Here is a 17,215-nt window from a genome sequence, read left to right on the forward strand (position 1 = left end):
CTCGCACTTCCTTGTAACCCCTCCCTCACAGGCTCTACAAGACGAAATCGACATCCTTCTGGCCAAACAGGCCATAGAGCCAATCCCCCCCCAATACCATCGCACGGGGTTTTACTCCAGGTACTTTCTGGTACCGAAGAGAGACGGGGGCCAGCGCCCAATCCTGGACTTACGCAGACTGAACAAATACATACGTCACACAAAATTCCGCATGATTACCCTACAGTCCACACTGCCACTCATTCCCAAGGACGCATGGATGGCGCTGATAGACCTGCAGGACGCGTACTTCCACATTACCATCAACAGCTGCCACAGAAGATTCCTGAGGTTCGCCATGGGGAATGCCCACTACCAATTCCGGGCACTTCCTTTCGGCCTTTCAACCGCCCCAAGGGTCTTCACAAAATGTATGGCAGTGGTAGCAGCGTTCCTCCGTCAGCGGGGCATAGCCCTTTACCCCTATATAGACGATTGGTTGATGGTGGGAACCTCGGAAGAGCAGCTCAGGGAGCACATTCAAATAACCCTTCACCTCCTCGCTACTCTAGGGTTGCAGGTCAACCAGCAAAAGTCTCAACTCTCCCCCTCGCAGACAATACAATTCATCGGGGCATATCTATCCACCACAGACCACAAGGCATACTTACCCATAGACAGGGTTACGAATATCCAAACCCTGGCCAACAATATAATTTCCCATCCGACACAAACAGCCCTCGTGTTTCAGCGCATGCTAGGTCTGATGGCAGCAACAACCGCCGTTCTCTCATATGCGCGGCTCCACATGCGGCCTCTATAACTGTGGTTTGTCAGAACCTTTCACCCACAGAGGCAATCACAACGGACGCTACTTTCAGTTCCCAACCACATTCTGCCGTCCCTACAGTGGTGGACAAGTCAGCACAACCTTCTACAAGGAATGCCATTCCTGAAACAATCACCTTCAACTGTTGTCACCACAGATGCGTCGAGGTGGGGGTGGGGAGCTCACCTCGACTCTCTGATGGTCCAAGGTCAGTGGACAGCGAACGAAAAGCTCCTGCATATCAACTGTCTCAAGCTCCTTGCTGTTCACAGGTCACTGCCATCTCTGCACGGTCGCCACATACAAATAACATCGGACAATGTGGCGACTGTGTTTTATATCAATCGGCAAGGAGGGACTGCGTCCTCCCGTCTCTGCAAGATGGCTCTACGCTTGTGGCATTGGAGCATCGCTCACAAAATCCATCTAACTGCAGTGCACCTACCAGGGGTGCAGAATACGCAAGCAGATACTCTGAGCAGGATGACAGTAAACAATCACGAATGGTCAATCAACAGGAAATACCTCCTCCCTGTCTTCACTATGTTTGGTGCCCCAACCATAGATGTCTTTGCGTCCCCGGACAACGCTCAATGCGACATTTTCTACATGAGAGGCCCCCCTCCTCCCTGTCACCAGGGGATGCGTTTCTACAAACATGGAACGGTCCACTTCATTTCCTTTTCCCACCGATTCCGCTCATAACAAGGACAATTCAGAAGCTGCAGTTGGACCACATGAACTGTATCTTGATCACTCCTTGGTGGCCACGCCAGGCGTGGTTCACCACTCTGCTCCTCCTATCGGACAATACTTATCACTGCTTCCCGCAGGTACAGGATCTTCTGTCACAACAGAAGGGCAGGGTCCTACACCACAATCCCTCAGTCCTCAAATTAACAGCTTGGAGGATCAGTTTTTAGGTTTTCCTGACGACGTCAGACACATCCTTTTAAACGCCAGGAAGCCTTCTACTAGGAAATCCTACACAGCTAAATGGAAACGCTTTACCCAATATGCCATGCGTAATAATTTCCACCCTGCATCCTCCTCCATCTCGCAGATCCTTACTTATACCGTCTCTCTCTCGGAATCTGGTCTCACTTACTCCTCACTTAAGGTGCATCTAGCAGCCATCTCTGCCTTCCACCAGGGCATAGAGGGCCGTACAGTATTCGCACACCCTGTTACAAAATCTTTCTTGAAGGGAATTCTCCACCTTAAACCTCCGACAAGGCAACTCTACCCTACATGGAGTTTATCTGTAGTGCTCAGTCAATTGATGAAGCCCCCCTTCGAACCGATGGCGTCTATCCCTTTGCACCTTTTATCGTGGAAAACAGCCCTGCTAGTGGCACTCACCTCAGCTAAAAGGGCCAGTGACATCTGCGCTTTTCGATCTGATCCGCCCTACACTGTCTTTCATCATGACAGAGTGGTTCTGAGGCCGGACCCAAATTTCTTACCCAAAGTGGTGTCACCTTTCCACCTCCAAAGTGTAACCACCTTGCCATCCTTTTTCCAACATCCCTCGGATTCGGGACAGAAATCCCTCCATAACCTCGACGTGCGTCGGGCCCTTGCCTTCTATTTGGACAGGACTGCTGCATTCCGCAAAGATACCGCATTGTTTGTTTCCTACGGAACCCACAAGAAGGGACAAAAACTCTCTATACAGAGACTGTCTAAGTGGCTGGTTGAGGCTATATCACTTTGTTACAAGTTAGCTAAACAACTAGTTCCAGAACCCCTACGGGGACATTCTACTAGGGCACTAGCCACATCCTCCGCCTTTGCGAGGGGCATACCCGTTGAAGACATCTGTGCAGCAGCAGTATGGTCTTCATCGTCCACCTTCGCCACGCATTATGCCATGGACATTCATGCAAGGCGAGACTCTTCCTTCGGGCAAGCCGTACTCCGCTCCATCTTCAACTGAGCTGCCATGCTCTCCAATGGTAAGTGGGAGTACCTCACTGATCTGTTATGTATAACCTAACTTCTGAAATTTCTCTTTCAAAAACAGCACCCACCTCTGTGCAGGTTAGCTCATCAGTCACCCATGTGTGGGACTGCACAGAGACCACGAAGAAGATAAACAGGTTGCTTACCTGTAACTTATGATCTTCGAGTGGTCATCTGTGCAGTCACACACGCCCACCCATCCGTCCCCGCTGCTGTTTCTGCGATTCTACATCCCTTAGACTCTATTGCACTTAACAGCGGCTGGAAAGAAACTGGTGGGTGGAGCGCCTTCCCCCCGCTCCAGGCATGCGCAGTGGATGCCTGCTCCCCAGGGCGGGAGGAAGTGCGCGCCAAAAATAACGCTTAAGGCTAGCTTTGAATTCTCCGAGGTCGGGTTCGTTCCAGCGGGAAAACCCCATGTGTGTGACTGCACAGATGACCACTCGAAGATCATAAGTTACAGGTAAGCAACCTGTTTTTCTTTCTCCTTTTTAAACCTCACAACAACCCTGCAGAGTAAGCTGGACCTAGAGGGGCTGGCCAAAGTAACCCAGTGGCCTTTAAAACTGAGAACATAACTAGTATATTGATTAGATTGGCTATATGTATGTTATTGTTAATTTTATGTTTTTATGGTAAAAATTTTAATAAAAAATTTAAATTGTAATACTGTGGAGAGGAAATATGAATAACTATTGCTTCTGGATTTTTAAAAATTGTTTTGTGTTCCTGTCTGCTTCACATAAGCTAGTAAACAGTTCAGGAGATCGTTACTCCATTTGTTACAATTACAAATAAATATTATTTAAAAAAAAAACTGAGAACATGACCCAAGCCTCAGTAAAGGGAGGGGGACACAGTTGTTAAGACCCATAATGCTGAATAGTGCTCCTCTCTTTCTCATTCTGTAGGATTTCCGGGAGAAAAATACAGATCATATGCGGCCGGACATTGTCGCTCTTCTAAGAAGCAGTAAGAGCGCCTTTATCTGTGGCATGATAGGCATCGATCCCGTGGCCGTGTTCCGTTGGGCAGTCCTCCGAGCTTTCTTCAGAGCTGTGGTTGCCTTCAGGGAGGCTGGAAGGAAGTACATTGAGAAGAAAACCGGTAGGTGTCTGATGCTGTAAGTCTCCCTTCGTATCTAATTTCATGCTTCGTCTTGAATCTCTCAGATACATGAGCATGCTGTGGTTTTCAAAGCCACTAATTTCAGCCGTCCCGTTTGTAAGAAATACTCAAAGGTATATGCAGAAGCATATAAAATCGTTTTAGGGTGTTTTTGGAAAGCTTGTGGCGCATTAAAGACGGATGTCATGATGCATTGACTTTAACGGCTTGCGCAGGCGGCGGGGGGATCCTGTTTGGCAAGATTAGTTCTTCTGGAAGTTTATGGGGTTTGCAGTGATATTTTCTTTTTTAAAAATACATTAAGTGTGCATGACAGGAGTGCTTCAGGTTTTTGACTGCATTATTTTTTTTCTTTAGCAAAGTCTCGACTATGCTGAGCCTTTCAGACCTTAGCAAGTATTGATATATGGACAACAATACACTTAAGAGGAAATCAGCTAGGACCTATGGCTTGCCTTCACGTAGAATATGGGCTTTTAAATTAGATGAACGCCTTAGTGCATCTTTGCGCACTGTAGGGCTTGCTGGGCTCGACTTTGAAAACATTTCTGTAGATAAAAAACCAATGAATCAAACCGCAGCATCTTACAGTTCCATTTGAGAGCGGAGGCTCTGAAGTGGGGTAGATGCCTTGGAAACTTGCCCTAGAATCACTCCTGGGTCCCTGCAGCTCAAGAATATGGACAAAACAAGCACTATGCTGCTTGTAACCACCACTCCCCCCGCAAGCCTTTCCATGACATTGTGCTGTACCTGCTTTGGTCATGGTGTAGGGTTGCCAATTCTGGGTTGGGAAATTCCTGGAGTTTGGGTGGGGTGGAGCCTGCAGAGGGGCAGGGTTTGAGGAGGGAACCTCAGTGGAGTATAATGCCATAGAGGTCAGCCTCCGAAGCAGCCCTTTTTCTCCTGGAGAACTGATCTCTCGTGCCTGTGTATCAGTTGTTATTCCTAGAGATCTCCAGGCCCCACCTGTAAATTTGCAAGCCTATCATTGTGGGAGGCTGCAAAGCCTCCTTTTACAAGACAGTTGTGTTCAGCTCTGCCAAATGAAAGAGAGAGAGAGGGTTTGAACTCCCATTCAAATAGGGAAGCCTCTTACTGGTGTAGTGGTTAAGTGTGCAGACTCTTACCTGGGAGAACCGGGTTTGATTCCCCACTCCTCCACTTACAGCTGCTGGAGTGGCATTGGGTCAGGAGTTGTCCTTGAAAGAGCAGCTGCTGTGAGAGCCCTCTCATCCCCACCCACCTCACAGGGTGTCGTGGGGGGAGAAGATATAGGAGATTGTAAGCCACTCTGAGTCTCTGATTCAGAGAGAAGGGCGGGGTATAAATCTGCAGTCTTCTTCTTCTTAATTGTCCTACTACTTTTAATGTTTTGAATGCTGCCCCAAAAGCAGTATGTCAGTATCAGATCTCTGAAAGGATCCAGCAGTCTCCATTCAGATGGCTCAGTACCACCCCGGATCACGGTTGTGCGTGCAGCCAGAAAAGTTGCGTTTGTGTGAACTGGCTGCCCAGTAGCAGACTCCAATGTGGTTGGGAAGCAGGGCCTTATTGAGGTCACAGACATATTAAGTTTACTATTAAAGTGGTCTTAAACAGTTCTTTAGCAATTGATCAATGTAAACTTGCCTTTTGCAAGTACACCCCTCCCCCCGCCCCAGCTGGAGAGAGCAAGTGTGCATAGAGGTTCCACTGGCCAGTAGACTATAGTTCATAACTTTCAAAATAAATCCCTATTGTATTGTCATAAGTTCATTCAGGCAGAACTGGCAGTAGGTCCACATTGTGTGTGTGGTTTATTTTAACTTTTGCAGAGTTTGTGTCACTTATTCATAGGGTGGCCATAATGTCTGAAGGCCAGCCAGGGACACCTTGGGGGGGGGGAAGGCAGGAGTGCGCGCGAAGCGCGCGTGCCGCCGGAAACAGGAAGTGACGTCACTTCCGGCGACGTCACTTCCGGCGACGTCATACCACCGCCGGAAACAGGAAGTGACATCACTTCCTGTGACATCATTTCCCCCGCGCCACCTGCCGGAAACGGGAAGTGACATCACTTCCTGTGACATCATTTCCCCCGCGCCACCTGCCGGAAGCAGGAAGTGACATCACTTCCTGTGACATCATTTCCCCCAAATGGCATCATTTCCCCCAAATGCCACTGCCGGAAACAGGAAGTGACTTCACAGCACTTCCTGTGACGTCCCCAAAAATCCCCCAAATATCACCGCCGGAAACAATTTTGTTCTCAAATCCTGTATATACTTCATCAGTATATGGGATAAGGCACTTTCTCAACTGTGCTGCATAATGCAGCCTATTTATTTTGTCCTGTTGGCTCTGTTGGCTCTATCTGCGCCACCTTCATCACTTTCGGGGTGTGGATCCCCCAGTGGGGTGGGCTCCCGACTCCCTCCGCCGGCTGTTTCTGATAGCCCTGCGCCCCCTCTTTCATTTGATATGTGTCCCGTGCGGGTGCCACCCTCCTGCCGGGAGATGCCGCAAAATGAGCCCCCTTGAGGCTTATGGCGGCAGGGCTCGGGGGAAGCAAGCTAGACTGCTGTTCTTTTGAGGGGTTATAGAGTGTTTCGAGCCCCTCCCTGTGGCATTGGTCCCATCGTCGTGGGACCCAGGGGGCCGGCGCAGCAGCCTGCCGAAGCAGCCTGTCACTAATAACACAGGTCGAGATGCGGAAGTGACTGACAGGCTGCTTCAGCGGGCCGCTGCGCCGGCCCCCTGGGTCCCACGACGATGGGACCGATGCCACAGGGAGGGGCTCGAAACACTCTATAACCCCTCAAAAGAACAGCAGTCTAGCTTGCTTCCCCCGAGCCCTGCCGCCATAAGCCTCAAGGGGGCTCATTTTGCGGCATCTCCCGGCAGGAGGGTGGCACCCGCACGGGACACATATCAAATGAAAGAGGGGGCGCAGGGCTATCAGAAACAGCCGGCAGAGGGAGTCGGGAGCCCACCCCACTGGGGGATCCACACCCCGAAAGTGATGAAGGTGGCGCAGATAGAGCCAACAGAGCCAACAGGACAAAATAAATAGGCTGCATTATGCAGCACAGTTGAGAAAGTGCCTTATCCCATATACTGATGAAGTAAATACAGGATCTGAGAACAAAATTGCACCAGAAGACACAAACACAAAGCTCCCTTACACTGAATCAGTGCTTGGGTCCACCAAAGTCAGTATTGTCCACTCCAGTCACAAACACAAAGCTCCCTTACACTGAATCAGTGCTTGGGTCCACCAAAGTCAGTATTGTCACATAAGAACATAACAGAAGCCCTGTTGGATCAGGCCAGTGGCCCATCCAGTCCAACACTCTGCGTCACATAAGAACATAAGAGAAGCCCTGTTGGATCAGGCCAGTGGCCCATCCAGTCCAACACTCTGCGTCACATAAGAACATAAGAGAAGCCCTGTTGGATCAGGCCAGTGGCCCATCCAGTCCAACACTCTGCGTCACATAAGAACATAACAGAAGCCCTGTTGGATCAGGCCAGTGGCCCATCCAGTCCAACACTCTGCGTCACATAAGAACATAACAGAAGCCCTGTTGGATCAGGCCAGTGGCCCATCCAGTCCAACACTCTGCGTCACATAAGAACATAAGAGAAGCCCTGTTGGATCAGGCCAGTGGCCCATCCAGTCCAACACTCTGCGTCACATAAGAACATAACAGAAGCCCTGTTGGATCAGGCCAGTGGCCCATCCAGTCCAACACTCTGCGTCACATAAGAACATAACAGAAGACCTGTTGGATCAGGCCAGTCCAACACTCTGCGCCCATCCAGTCCAACACTCTGCGTCACATAAGAACATAACAGAAGCCCTGTTGGATCAGGCCAGTGGCCCATCCAGTCCAACACTCTGTGTCACATAAGAGAAGCCCTGTTGCATCAGGCCAGTGGCCCCTCCAGTCCAACACTCTGCGCCACATAAGAACATAAGGAGGGAAGGAAGGGAGGAGGGAAGGGAGGAGGGAAGGGAAGGGAAGGGAAGGAAGGAAGGAAGGAAGGAAGGGAAGGGAGGGAAGGAAGAAAGAAAGGAAGGGAGGGAGGAGGGAGGGGAGGAGGGAGGGGAGGAGGGAGGGAAGGAAGGGAGGAGGGAAGGGAGGAGGGAAGGAAGGGAGGAGGGAAGGGAGGAGGGAAGGGAAGGGAGGAAGGAAGGAAGGAAGGAAGGGAGGGAGGGAGGGAAGGAAGAAAGAAAGGAAGGAAGGGAGGAGGGAGGGAGGGAAGGAAGGAAGGGAAGGGAGGGAGGGAAGGAAGGGAGGGAAGGAAGGGAGGAAGAAAGGAAAGAAGGGAAGAGGGAGGGAAGAAAGGAAGGCCGCCCCCCCCCCGCTTTCGGCCCCCTTACCTGCGGTGGCGGTCGGCGGCGAGTCGGGCGGCGGCGGCGGGTCGGGCGGCGGCGGCGAGTCCAGCGGCGGCGGCGAGTCCAGCGGCGGGGGCGGCGGCGAGGCCAGGGAGGCGTCGGAGAGGCCTTCCTTGGCCGGCGCTGGCCCGGGAAGGCCTTCCAGAGCCTCTGGAAGGCCTTCCCGGACCAGCGCCGGGTGCTCCGCGGCCTCCCCGCGGCCTCCGCTGGTCGCTGGGGGCCTTCCAGACACTCTGGAAGGCCCCCAGCGACCAGCGGAGGCCGCGGGGAGGCCTTCGCTGGCCGGCGCTGGTCCGGGAAGGCCTTCCAGAGGCTCTGGAAGGCCTTCCTGGACCAGCGCCGGGTGCTCCGCGGCCTCCCCGCGGCCTCCGCTGGTCGCTGGGGGCCTTCCAGACACTCTGGAAGGCCCCCAGCGACCAGCGGAGGCCGCGGGGAGGCCTTCGCTGGCCGGCGCTGGCCCGGGAAGGCCTTCCAGAGGCTCTGGAAGGCCTTCCCGGACCAGCGCCGGGTGCTCCGCGGCCTCCCCGCGGCCTCCGCTGGTCGCTGGGGGCCTTCCAGACACTCTGGAAGGCCCCCAGCGACCAGCGGAGGCCGCGGGGAGGCCTTCGCTGGCCGGCGCTGGCCCGGGAAGGCCTTCCAGAGGCTCTGGAAGGCCTTCCCGGACCAGCGCCGGGTGCTCCGCGGCCTCCCCGCGGCCTCCGCTGGTCGCTGGGGGCCTTCCAGACACTCTGGAAGGCCCCCAGCGACCAGCGGAGGCCGCGGGGAGGCCTTCGCTGGCCGGCGCTGGCCCGGGAAGGCCTTCCAGAGGCTCTGGAAGGCCTTCCCGGACCAGCGCCGGGTGCTCCGCGGCCTCCCCGCGGCCTCCGCTGGTCGCTGGGGGCCTTCCAGACACTCTGGAAGGCCCCCAGCGACCAGCGGAGGCCGCGGGGAGGCCTTCGCTGGCCGGCGCTGGCCCGGGAAGGCCTTCCAGAGGCTCTGGAAGGCCTTCCCGGACCAGCGCCGGGTGCTCCGCGGCCTCCCCGCGGCCTCCGCTGGTCGCTGGGGGCCTTCCAGACACTCTGGAAGGCCCCCAGCGACCAGCGGAGGCCGCGGGGAGGCCTTCGCTGGCCGGCGCTGGTCCGGGAAGGCCTTCCAGAGGCTCTGGAAGGCCTTCCCGGACCAGCGCCGGGTGCTCCGCGGCCTCCCCGCGGCCTCCGCTGGTCGCTGGGGGCCTTCCAGACACTCTGGAAGGCCCCCAGCGACCAGCGGAGGCCGCGGGGAGGCCTTCGCTGGCCGGCGCTGGCCCGGGAAGGCCTTCCAGAGGCTCTGGAAGGCCTTCCCGGACCAGCGCCGGGTGCTCCGCGGCCTCCCCGCGGCCTCCGCTGGTCGCTGGGGGCCTTCCAGACACTCTGGAAGGCCCCCAGCGACCAGCGGAGGCCGCGGAGAGGCCTCCCCCACCGCTGCCGGCCCCGCGCGCGGGCGGGGAAGGCGGGGAGTGAGGGAGGGAGCGTCCCTGCGCGTGCGCAGGGGCCCTGCGCAGGCGCAGGGACGCTCCCTCCCTCACTCCCCGCCTTCCCCGCCCGCGCCCGCGGCCCACCGGCTCCTGGGCTGCCTAAACCGGGACCTTTAATGGTCCCGGTATAGGGAGCCCGGGATCCGGGATTGGGTGGCCAGATCCGGGAATGTCCCGGGAGACCGGGACGGTCTGGCCACCCTACTTATTCAGAAAAACGCATATCCTATATTTTGCCCTTTTTTCAAAGAATAAAAAAAACAACATGGTAGACCGTCTCACTGGAGGAGGTCCACTACCCCCTTCAAAGGTTCTAGACAGCTTGTCCAAAAGAAATGTGCAATAAATATTCTTTGGAGAGGTTCACACAGGATACTGTTACATAGAACAATTCCAGTTATAAACATTTATATAAAAGAGATGCTTTAAAAAGCTCTCTAGCGTTCCATCGCAAATTATTCTGGATATGCTTGGATGATACAGTTTTGCAAGTACGCTAGCTAACGGATACTGCGTGGGATAGCAAACGCTAAACTGGAGAGCCGAGCTAAACTGATGTTGCACGATCTGGTCAGTTTCATTATTTGTGTGCTTAGTCCATGGCTTGCACAGGAAACCACAGTTGCCAAAAATGAACATCTTGTGGCACGGGTCCTTAACTCACATGTTGATCTACAGCATAGCAGACCAAGAGTTGTGGCTGCTACACAGATATGGCTTCTGAGTTGGGAAAAGCGTGCACACACAAATATGCATAAAACAGCACAGGTGACTGCATTTGGTGAGAAGCCACAATAGACTGGAGGCTTTCTAGCATTCATTCGGGTAGCAGCCTGAATGTGTTCATTCTTTAGTTGTGATGCTATGCATGCCGTGGGAAACAAGCCTTACTTAAAACTCATTTTTGTCTATAATGCATATAACACAAGAGATAGACCTTTACCTTCAGTCCTGATAGGGACATATTGCCTTGTTCTGTGAACAAACATAGCCATGAAGATGTTTATTTTCAATAGCCAACTGCCATCTCAGCCACACACACACACTAAATAGCTTGCAGATTGTTCTGCTGGATTGCAGCCTCTTCTGCATTGGAATATGGAAGTGCAAGTCTTTCTAGGGCCAAAATGCTAGTGTCTGAATACCAAGACAGGTCAGTATGATCTTCATTCCTAAGAAAGGGGGGGAAATAGCAACTAGAAGGAGCCTTTTGCATAGCAGATCTCTATCTCTCTCTCCCCCTCTCTCTTTCCCTCTCTCTCTTTCTCCCCCTCCCTCCCCCTTCCTCCCTCCCTCTCTCTCTCTCTCTCTCCCCCTCCCTCTCTCTCTCTTACTCACACATGCACCAGAGAAAACCCAACAGGAAGGTAGTTTTCAGAGAAATATCAGCAGAAGGTGTGTAATCCCTCTCCCTCTCAGTTGCATTACCCATTCACAGGAAGGGGTTCCAGCAGCACGTTTGCAAGGACTGAACACAGAAATGGGATCTGCTGGAGACCAGGGCCATAGCCAATAGGGTTGGCACTGATAGGGAAGCATTAGGGAAGATTGAATGGGGGTGCTGCAGATTCTATAGGGGGCACCGCCCTTGTGCCACTCCTGCTGGCTGCAGCCCTGCTGGGGACCATGACTTGTAGAGGACGCCCACTCTCTCCCACCTCCACGGCTCCTCCGCTAAAAGTTATGCCCTCCCAGATTTGCTTTCCCTTAGATATAGCAGTTGGGTCAGTCTTAAGATGCCTGTTGTAATCCATGTGCATTGTTAAACATGTCCACAGGCGTCGAGATAATGTATTGCATTTGGCTGATGGGAACTGTCTGTTGCTAAGAGAAAATGTTTTGAGCGTCCAACTGGATTCCTGTTGGTGGCAATCGCTAGGAGGAAACCTCTGTCTTCATTCTTTCCACTCGCAACCTCTGCCTCCATTCTTTCTGTAATGCGGAGCCTGTCTAAGGACTTGATGTGTGGAACTGTGGAGGCTTTTTAATGTACTAGTGTTTTGCACCTGATGTGGCTTGAATTTCTGGTACATTGAATATTGCAGATGGATGTTTAGCAACATTGGCCCCATCAACAGTCTGCTTATTTAATTATCTTGACAAAGGTTGTGTACCTGATAGTTAATCTGTAAGTTTGCCAAAGGTTAACTTCATGGCCTCCTCAGTAGGCGCTGTGGATCTTTCCATTTGTAATTCCTTCCTTCGGGGTGGGGGGAAACTTTCTTATACTCGGGTACAAGTGAGAAGTATCTCATGCCTTTGCCTAGCTGGGTTTGTTAAACCTCTTTTTTTTGTTCTTTTTTGTGTGTCAATGGTCTCTGAACAGCGGCAAAACTAGCTCTTTGCTCTTTGTAAATGGCTTTGGCTTGGAGTTACTATTAATGTGCAGCATTGTCTCCTGAAGCTTTCCCCCCCTGTACTTATGTTCTTGTAATGTAATTTATATCTGAGAGCTTTGTTAAAGTCAGTGAGATGCAACTGTCTTTTCTGTGCATGTATGCGTGTGTGTGGTGCCATTTTTCTTCTGACTCAGTAAGCGATTAAAATAGCTTTTCTGTTATATTGGCAGGTTATATTCAGAGAGAAGGTAGATTTTTCCCTTTTGCAGATTTTTAGTGCGGGGGTGGGAGGGGGGAATCAGCCATCTGTACCAAAAACTAATCAGGCTTTCTTATGTAAGAATTGGGCAGACTGAAAGAAGAATGTCAACGCACTAAGGATGCCAGCTCTGATTTTTTTTAAAAAAATATTTGCAGTCTTCAGATCTATAAACTTTAGGCTAGATCTTGGTCTAAAAATACCAGCACAATGTAATGCACTGGTGGTGCTGGTGCTGGTAGTAGAAAGTGCCATCAAGTTGCAACAGATTTATGGCAGCCCTGTTGGGTTTTCAAGGCAAGAGATGTTCAGAGATGGTTTGCTATTTCCTGCCTCTGTGTAGCAGCCCTGGACTTCCTTGGCGGTCTCCCTTTCAAAAACTAACTAGGACCGACCCTGCTTAGCTTCTGGGAGCTGACAGAACCAGGCTAACCCAGACCATCAGGTCAGGGCTATTTTTGGTTGTGGAAAGTGATATCAAATCTCAGCCAACTTATGGCAACCCCATAGGATTTTCAAGGCATGAGGCATTCAGAGGCGGCTTGCAATTGCCTGCCTCTCCGAAGCAATCTTGGACTTCTGTAGTGGTCCTTCCATCCAAGTATTAAGCAGGGCTGACCCTGCTTAGCTTCCGGGAGCTGACATGATTGGGGTTACCTAGGCCATCCAGGTCAGAGCAATGCACCCATGTTGGGCTGTTATAATTTTTTTTGGTGATGTTCAGTTGTATATTTCTTGGCCAGGGGGTATTACTCTGCTCTAAACATTTGGGTCAGAACCAGAGAACCAAACTAAGCAACTCATCCTTTCTGCTTGCTGTGCAAGACCCTGTCTTGGCTATAGGAATGTGTTTTTGTGTCTTGTGTGTTGCATTTAGCCCTCCCGAGTTGTTGCTAGAATAATCTCTGTCCCTCGTTACATGACTGTTCATGCTGGCTAGTGGCAGCAGAGGCTGGAATTTGCAATATTAGCCAAATTAGACATTAAGACATGATTCTCTCTCAGAGACTGCCCTGTCGAGCACTTGGGTTAAATATACAGCAGATAGCCCAAAAGGAGCTTTTAGTATTGTTGCTGAACATGAAGCTCCAGGCTGCCATTGTTCCAGGATCTGATCAGTCATCTCAAGCTCTTATTTTCCAAGCCATCATTAAGCCCAAATCTTTGTCTATAGAAGGGCGCAAAGGCCACCAGACTCAAAAGTGGCCCCATTTTCCTCCCCCTGCTCTCTAGGCAAGAATTAATCCCGCCAAATCTATATTGCATCGATTGTCTCGAAGGAGGCTTGGATGTCGTGGGGACGAACCTGACAGTATGCTCATTACTTGCACGATACGTTACGCTACTAGGAGCTGCATGCCCCAAACTAATAACACGTTGAAAGCATTTGAAAATAAATGTCAATAAGAATAAACTCTGCATATTAAATAAGTCTTAATTTGCATAATTAATTCCCATTGTAAAAGTTCAGATTGCTGAGGGCAGGCGTCTAGGTGCGCTGACTCACCTTGAATAATAGCACGTGGGAAATTTTAGTTGATTCTCCTGACAGGGCCTTCACAAATCACACAAGCCTAGAGCTACCAGGAAATTAATCATTAGAATTGCTGAAGACATAGCTGATAGATATTATATTTAAATACTACCATCTTATTCTGGTTAGCTGCTCACCATCTGTGATGCTCTGATCTGGTACATTATACCGCATCTTTCATCCTGGCGCATCCCCACTCAACTCCTTCAGAGGATAGCAATGGGAATCAAATTTTTTTGATGAGCATTGTCTGTCACTGCATTTGAAATATACGACATTATCAATGAACTGTGTTTAGCTAATCATAAATCAGTCCATGCAAATGGAAGCAGTTGGTCCCATTATGAAATATCAAAGGGGGCTGCAATGGTGCTTTGTAAAATATCATAATTTAAATAATAACCCATAACCCAACAATGCACATTGATTTTGCAATGCTGTTTGAATGGCACCCAGCTTAAGAAAAAGAAAAACTGGTCCAGGTAAAAAAAAATAAAAAATCCTTCAGGCTGGAGCTTCCTCTCTGGCATACTTGAAGAGCAGCTCTCCAAGATGCAAAGGCTGCAGAGGCTGGTTTTGCAGTGCCTGAATATAAAAGGTTTAACCCACCCCGTGTCTTGTATGCGCTCCTTAGAAAATCTAGAAACAGTGAAGTCATTGCCTGCAGCTAAGAAAGCAATGTGAATTCTGCAGATTCTGTGTCGATAGGGCAGTTGTCCGCACTGTTCTTGATTCTTCCTTGGTTTCTGCTTATGTAATCTTTCTCTTCTCTCCATGTTTTTTGTTTTTGTTTTGCTTCCCAAGGGCATGATGATGCGGTTTTGAAAAGTGTGGATAGTTTTAGCTTTCTCCATCACCCAGTTCACCAGAGGAGCTTAGAGATCCTGCAGAGATGCAAAGAGGAGAAGTACAGTAAGGCGCCATATCCCACCATCTCTCTGACATGACACTCACACAGCAGGAAATGGAAACCAGGAGCATTCTGGGTAGCCAGGATGGGGCAGCCATGCACAGAACCTTCTCACGCAGACGCTGAAGCCATCTTGAACAATAGCAACTCACAACACGGGAGAGATTTAGTCCCTTCCTCCTGGGAATATCTAGGCATGATGGGCCTCAAGGTTTGAAACAGATGCCTTGGATCATATCTTGCCATAATCATGAAGACATCTTCAGTATTTTATCATATTTGTTATTGATCTTGGTGTCACAGGAGTTGGAGGTTAAAAGCTTTTGAATTCCAGCAGCTGTTAGGCACATGGAGGGGTAACGGGCATTCATCTTCCAGCCATATTTAGGATCTTTGGGAATCTGAAAGCCAGTTTGCTCCCCCTTTTTGTTCTGTGTAATTCTGTGTACATATGGATTTTTGTTTTAGTACAATGAATTCTCTTGGAGAAGTTTCCCTCACCTTTTCCAAGACCAGTCAGAACTACTGTGGCCTCCAAGAACGTTCTTCATAGATGAGAATAGCAGCGATGCACTTGGTCTCCATTTCCTTCTCCTCACTCCTGTTTGTTACATAATGAACTAGTCCTGCATGACAACCAGGCCCATTTGGCTTTGTTACTAATTACGGCTGGATTCCTCTTGTGGGAGGAGAAAGGGTCCAGCAGCATGAAACATAACACCCTCTGCTCTAAAATGTAGCGCATGGTGTTTCGGTGCCCATAACTACATTGAGTACCGACTGAAGGATGCTAGCTTGCTCATTAAACAGCTTTTGCATATGCAGTAACCATTTCACCTTAACGATCAGGTACATCAGCATTGCAGTCTTCAAACGGGAGTTTTCTCAAAAGCTTTAATTCCAGAGTTTGCCTGACTCCCCGCAGATAAATGTTTCAGCTTTTCAGTACATTCTAATAGTTCGTACCACAAAGGTTGCTACACAGCTGCTGATATTAATAAATAAAATACTCCTTATCGTATGTACTCTGAATATTTTGGGGAATAGTATCTCCTGCAAAGGTTGGTGCTGTTCTTTGAAGGGGATGTGGATGGTAAGTGATCACTAAACGAGCGTTTTGGTTTTGAAATCTGACCACTGAGTTGGGGGAAGAGCTGAACGGTTAAAACAGAGACGGATTTCCCTTAAAAGACTGCACTGTATTTAACAATCTTCAATACAGATTTAAGCAGAGAACCGCATAATGGCCAGTTCTTGTCGATTCTGACTGGAGCTGCATAAGAATTGCCTTCCTGGATTATACCAAGGGTCCATCTGCTCTGACATTGTGTGTCTAGTTGCAACTAGCCTGGGTGCTTCCAGGAAGTACATAAACAGAGCTTGGAGACAAGGGCCTTCCCCTTTTTTGTCCCCTTCATCAGTATTGAGACATGAAGTTCATTGAGCCATCATGGCCAGTGCTTTAGACCAAGACTCCCCAACATGATGCCCATGGGCACCATGACATCCTCCGGTTCTTCCTACCAAGCTTTTCAGAAAGCAAGTGGGGGCATTGTAAGGCAGGGCTTTGTTGTTGGCTGCCCTCTTTCAAATTAAAGGGTTTTCCCCTGGAGGATCAGGAGGGACTGGTAAGCACCTGGGCTTTCCTTAGTCGGTGTGTGGTTTCTTTCTTGGAATTGCTAAGGATTGCAGTATCTCATGTTTCTCGCCTTACCTGGTCAGTGGTTCCTATAGAGGTTATACAAGTGGGGGACCTGCAAGGACAGTATTTTGAACTCAAACCATAGTTTTATATGACAATATTATGATATTGGCTGTTTTGTTTTCAGTCACTTGCCTTATATAGAATTTTGTCTGTTTTATGGTTGCAAATTCATTTTAAATGACTCCCAGGATCTCTCTTTCTGGCTAGTTATATCCAGTACATTGTATATAGGCAGTCTGTCACTTCCCCTCCTTCATTACTTCATCATCGATCTTGAGCAGGCCCACCATCAGAAAGGTTCTTACAGCTAAAAGCCTCCAGGGGGTGTTGTGCACCTGAGCCAAAAACTTGTTCCCACCCAGGGGCCACATGCTCCCACACAGCAGTGCCCCCACCCTCATATCTTCTTTTGCCACTGAAGGAGAAGGTCGTCTTTTTGGAGTCTCCAGTCTTTCATGTTGGTGAGGAATTGCTTCCCCAGTTCACTGGGGTTGTTCTGACTTCTGAATTTGTACCATGGCTCAGAAAGACCGTTAAAAAAAAAACCACACCCATTGTGGGGCAAAAATGACCCAACTCTCATCCACTATTGTCCATTAACCCCGTTTGGAACTCTTCATGGAATGAGTGCGAACACTGCTGACTTGCTACAATATGCAAATGACCTCTTGGCAAGCTGGTCATCCTGTTGGTA

General features: G+C 50.2%; 1 protein-coding gene across 11 annotated transcripts in view; it reads left to right on the forward strand.

The window, feature by feature from the left end:
- The window catches only part of MYO9A (myosin IXA), a 215,298-nt gene that overhangs the window by 130,256 nt on the left and 67,827 nt on the right, over positions 1-17,215 (forward strand). For 10 of the 11 annotated variants that reach the window (XM_060260402.1, XM_060260406.1, XM_060260403.1 and 7 more), the window contains 2 exons: positions 3,685-3,880; positions 14,711-14,818. In XM_060260402.1, the coding sequence (XP_060116385.1) occupies positions 3,685-3,880; positions 14,711-14,818 (304 nt within the window). The remainder of the gene's footprint in view (positions 1-3,684; positions 3,881-14,710; positions 14,819-17,215) is intronic. The other variant, XM_060260409.1, reaches the window with a different exon arrangement.

This window comes from Heteronotia binoei, chromosome 19 (genome assembly GCF_032191835.1).
Source record: "Heteronotia binoei isolate CCM8104 ecotype False Entrance Well chromosome 19, APGP_CSIRO_Hbin_v1, whole genome shotgun sequence".
In the NCBI taxonomy this organism is placed as follows: Eukaryota; Metazoa; Chordata; class Lepidosauria; order Squamata; family Gekkonidae; genus Heteronotia; species Heteronotia binoei.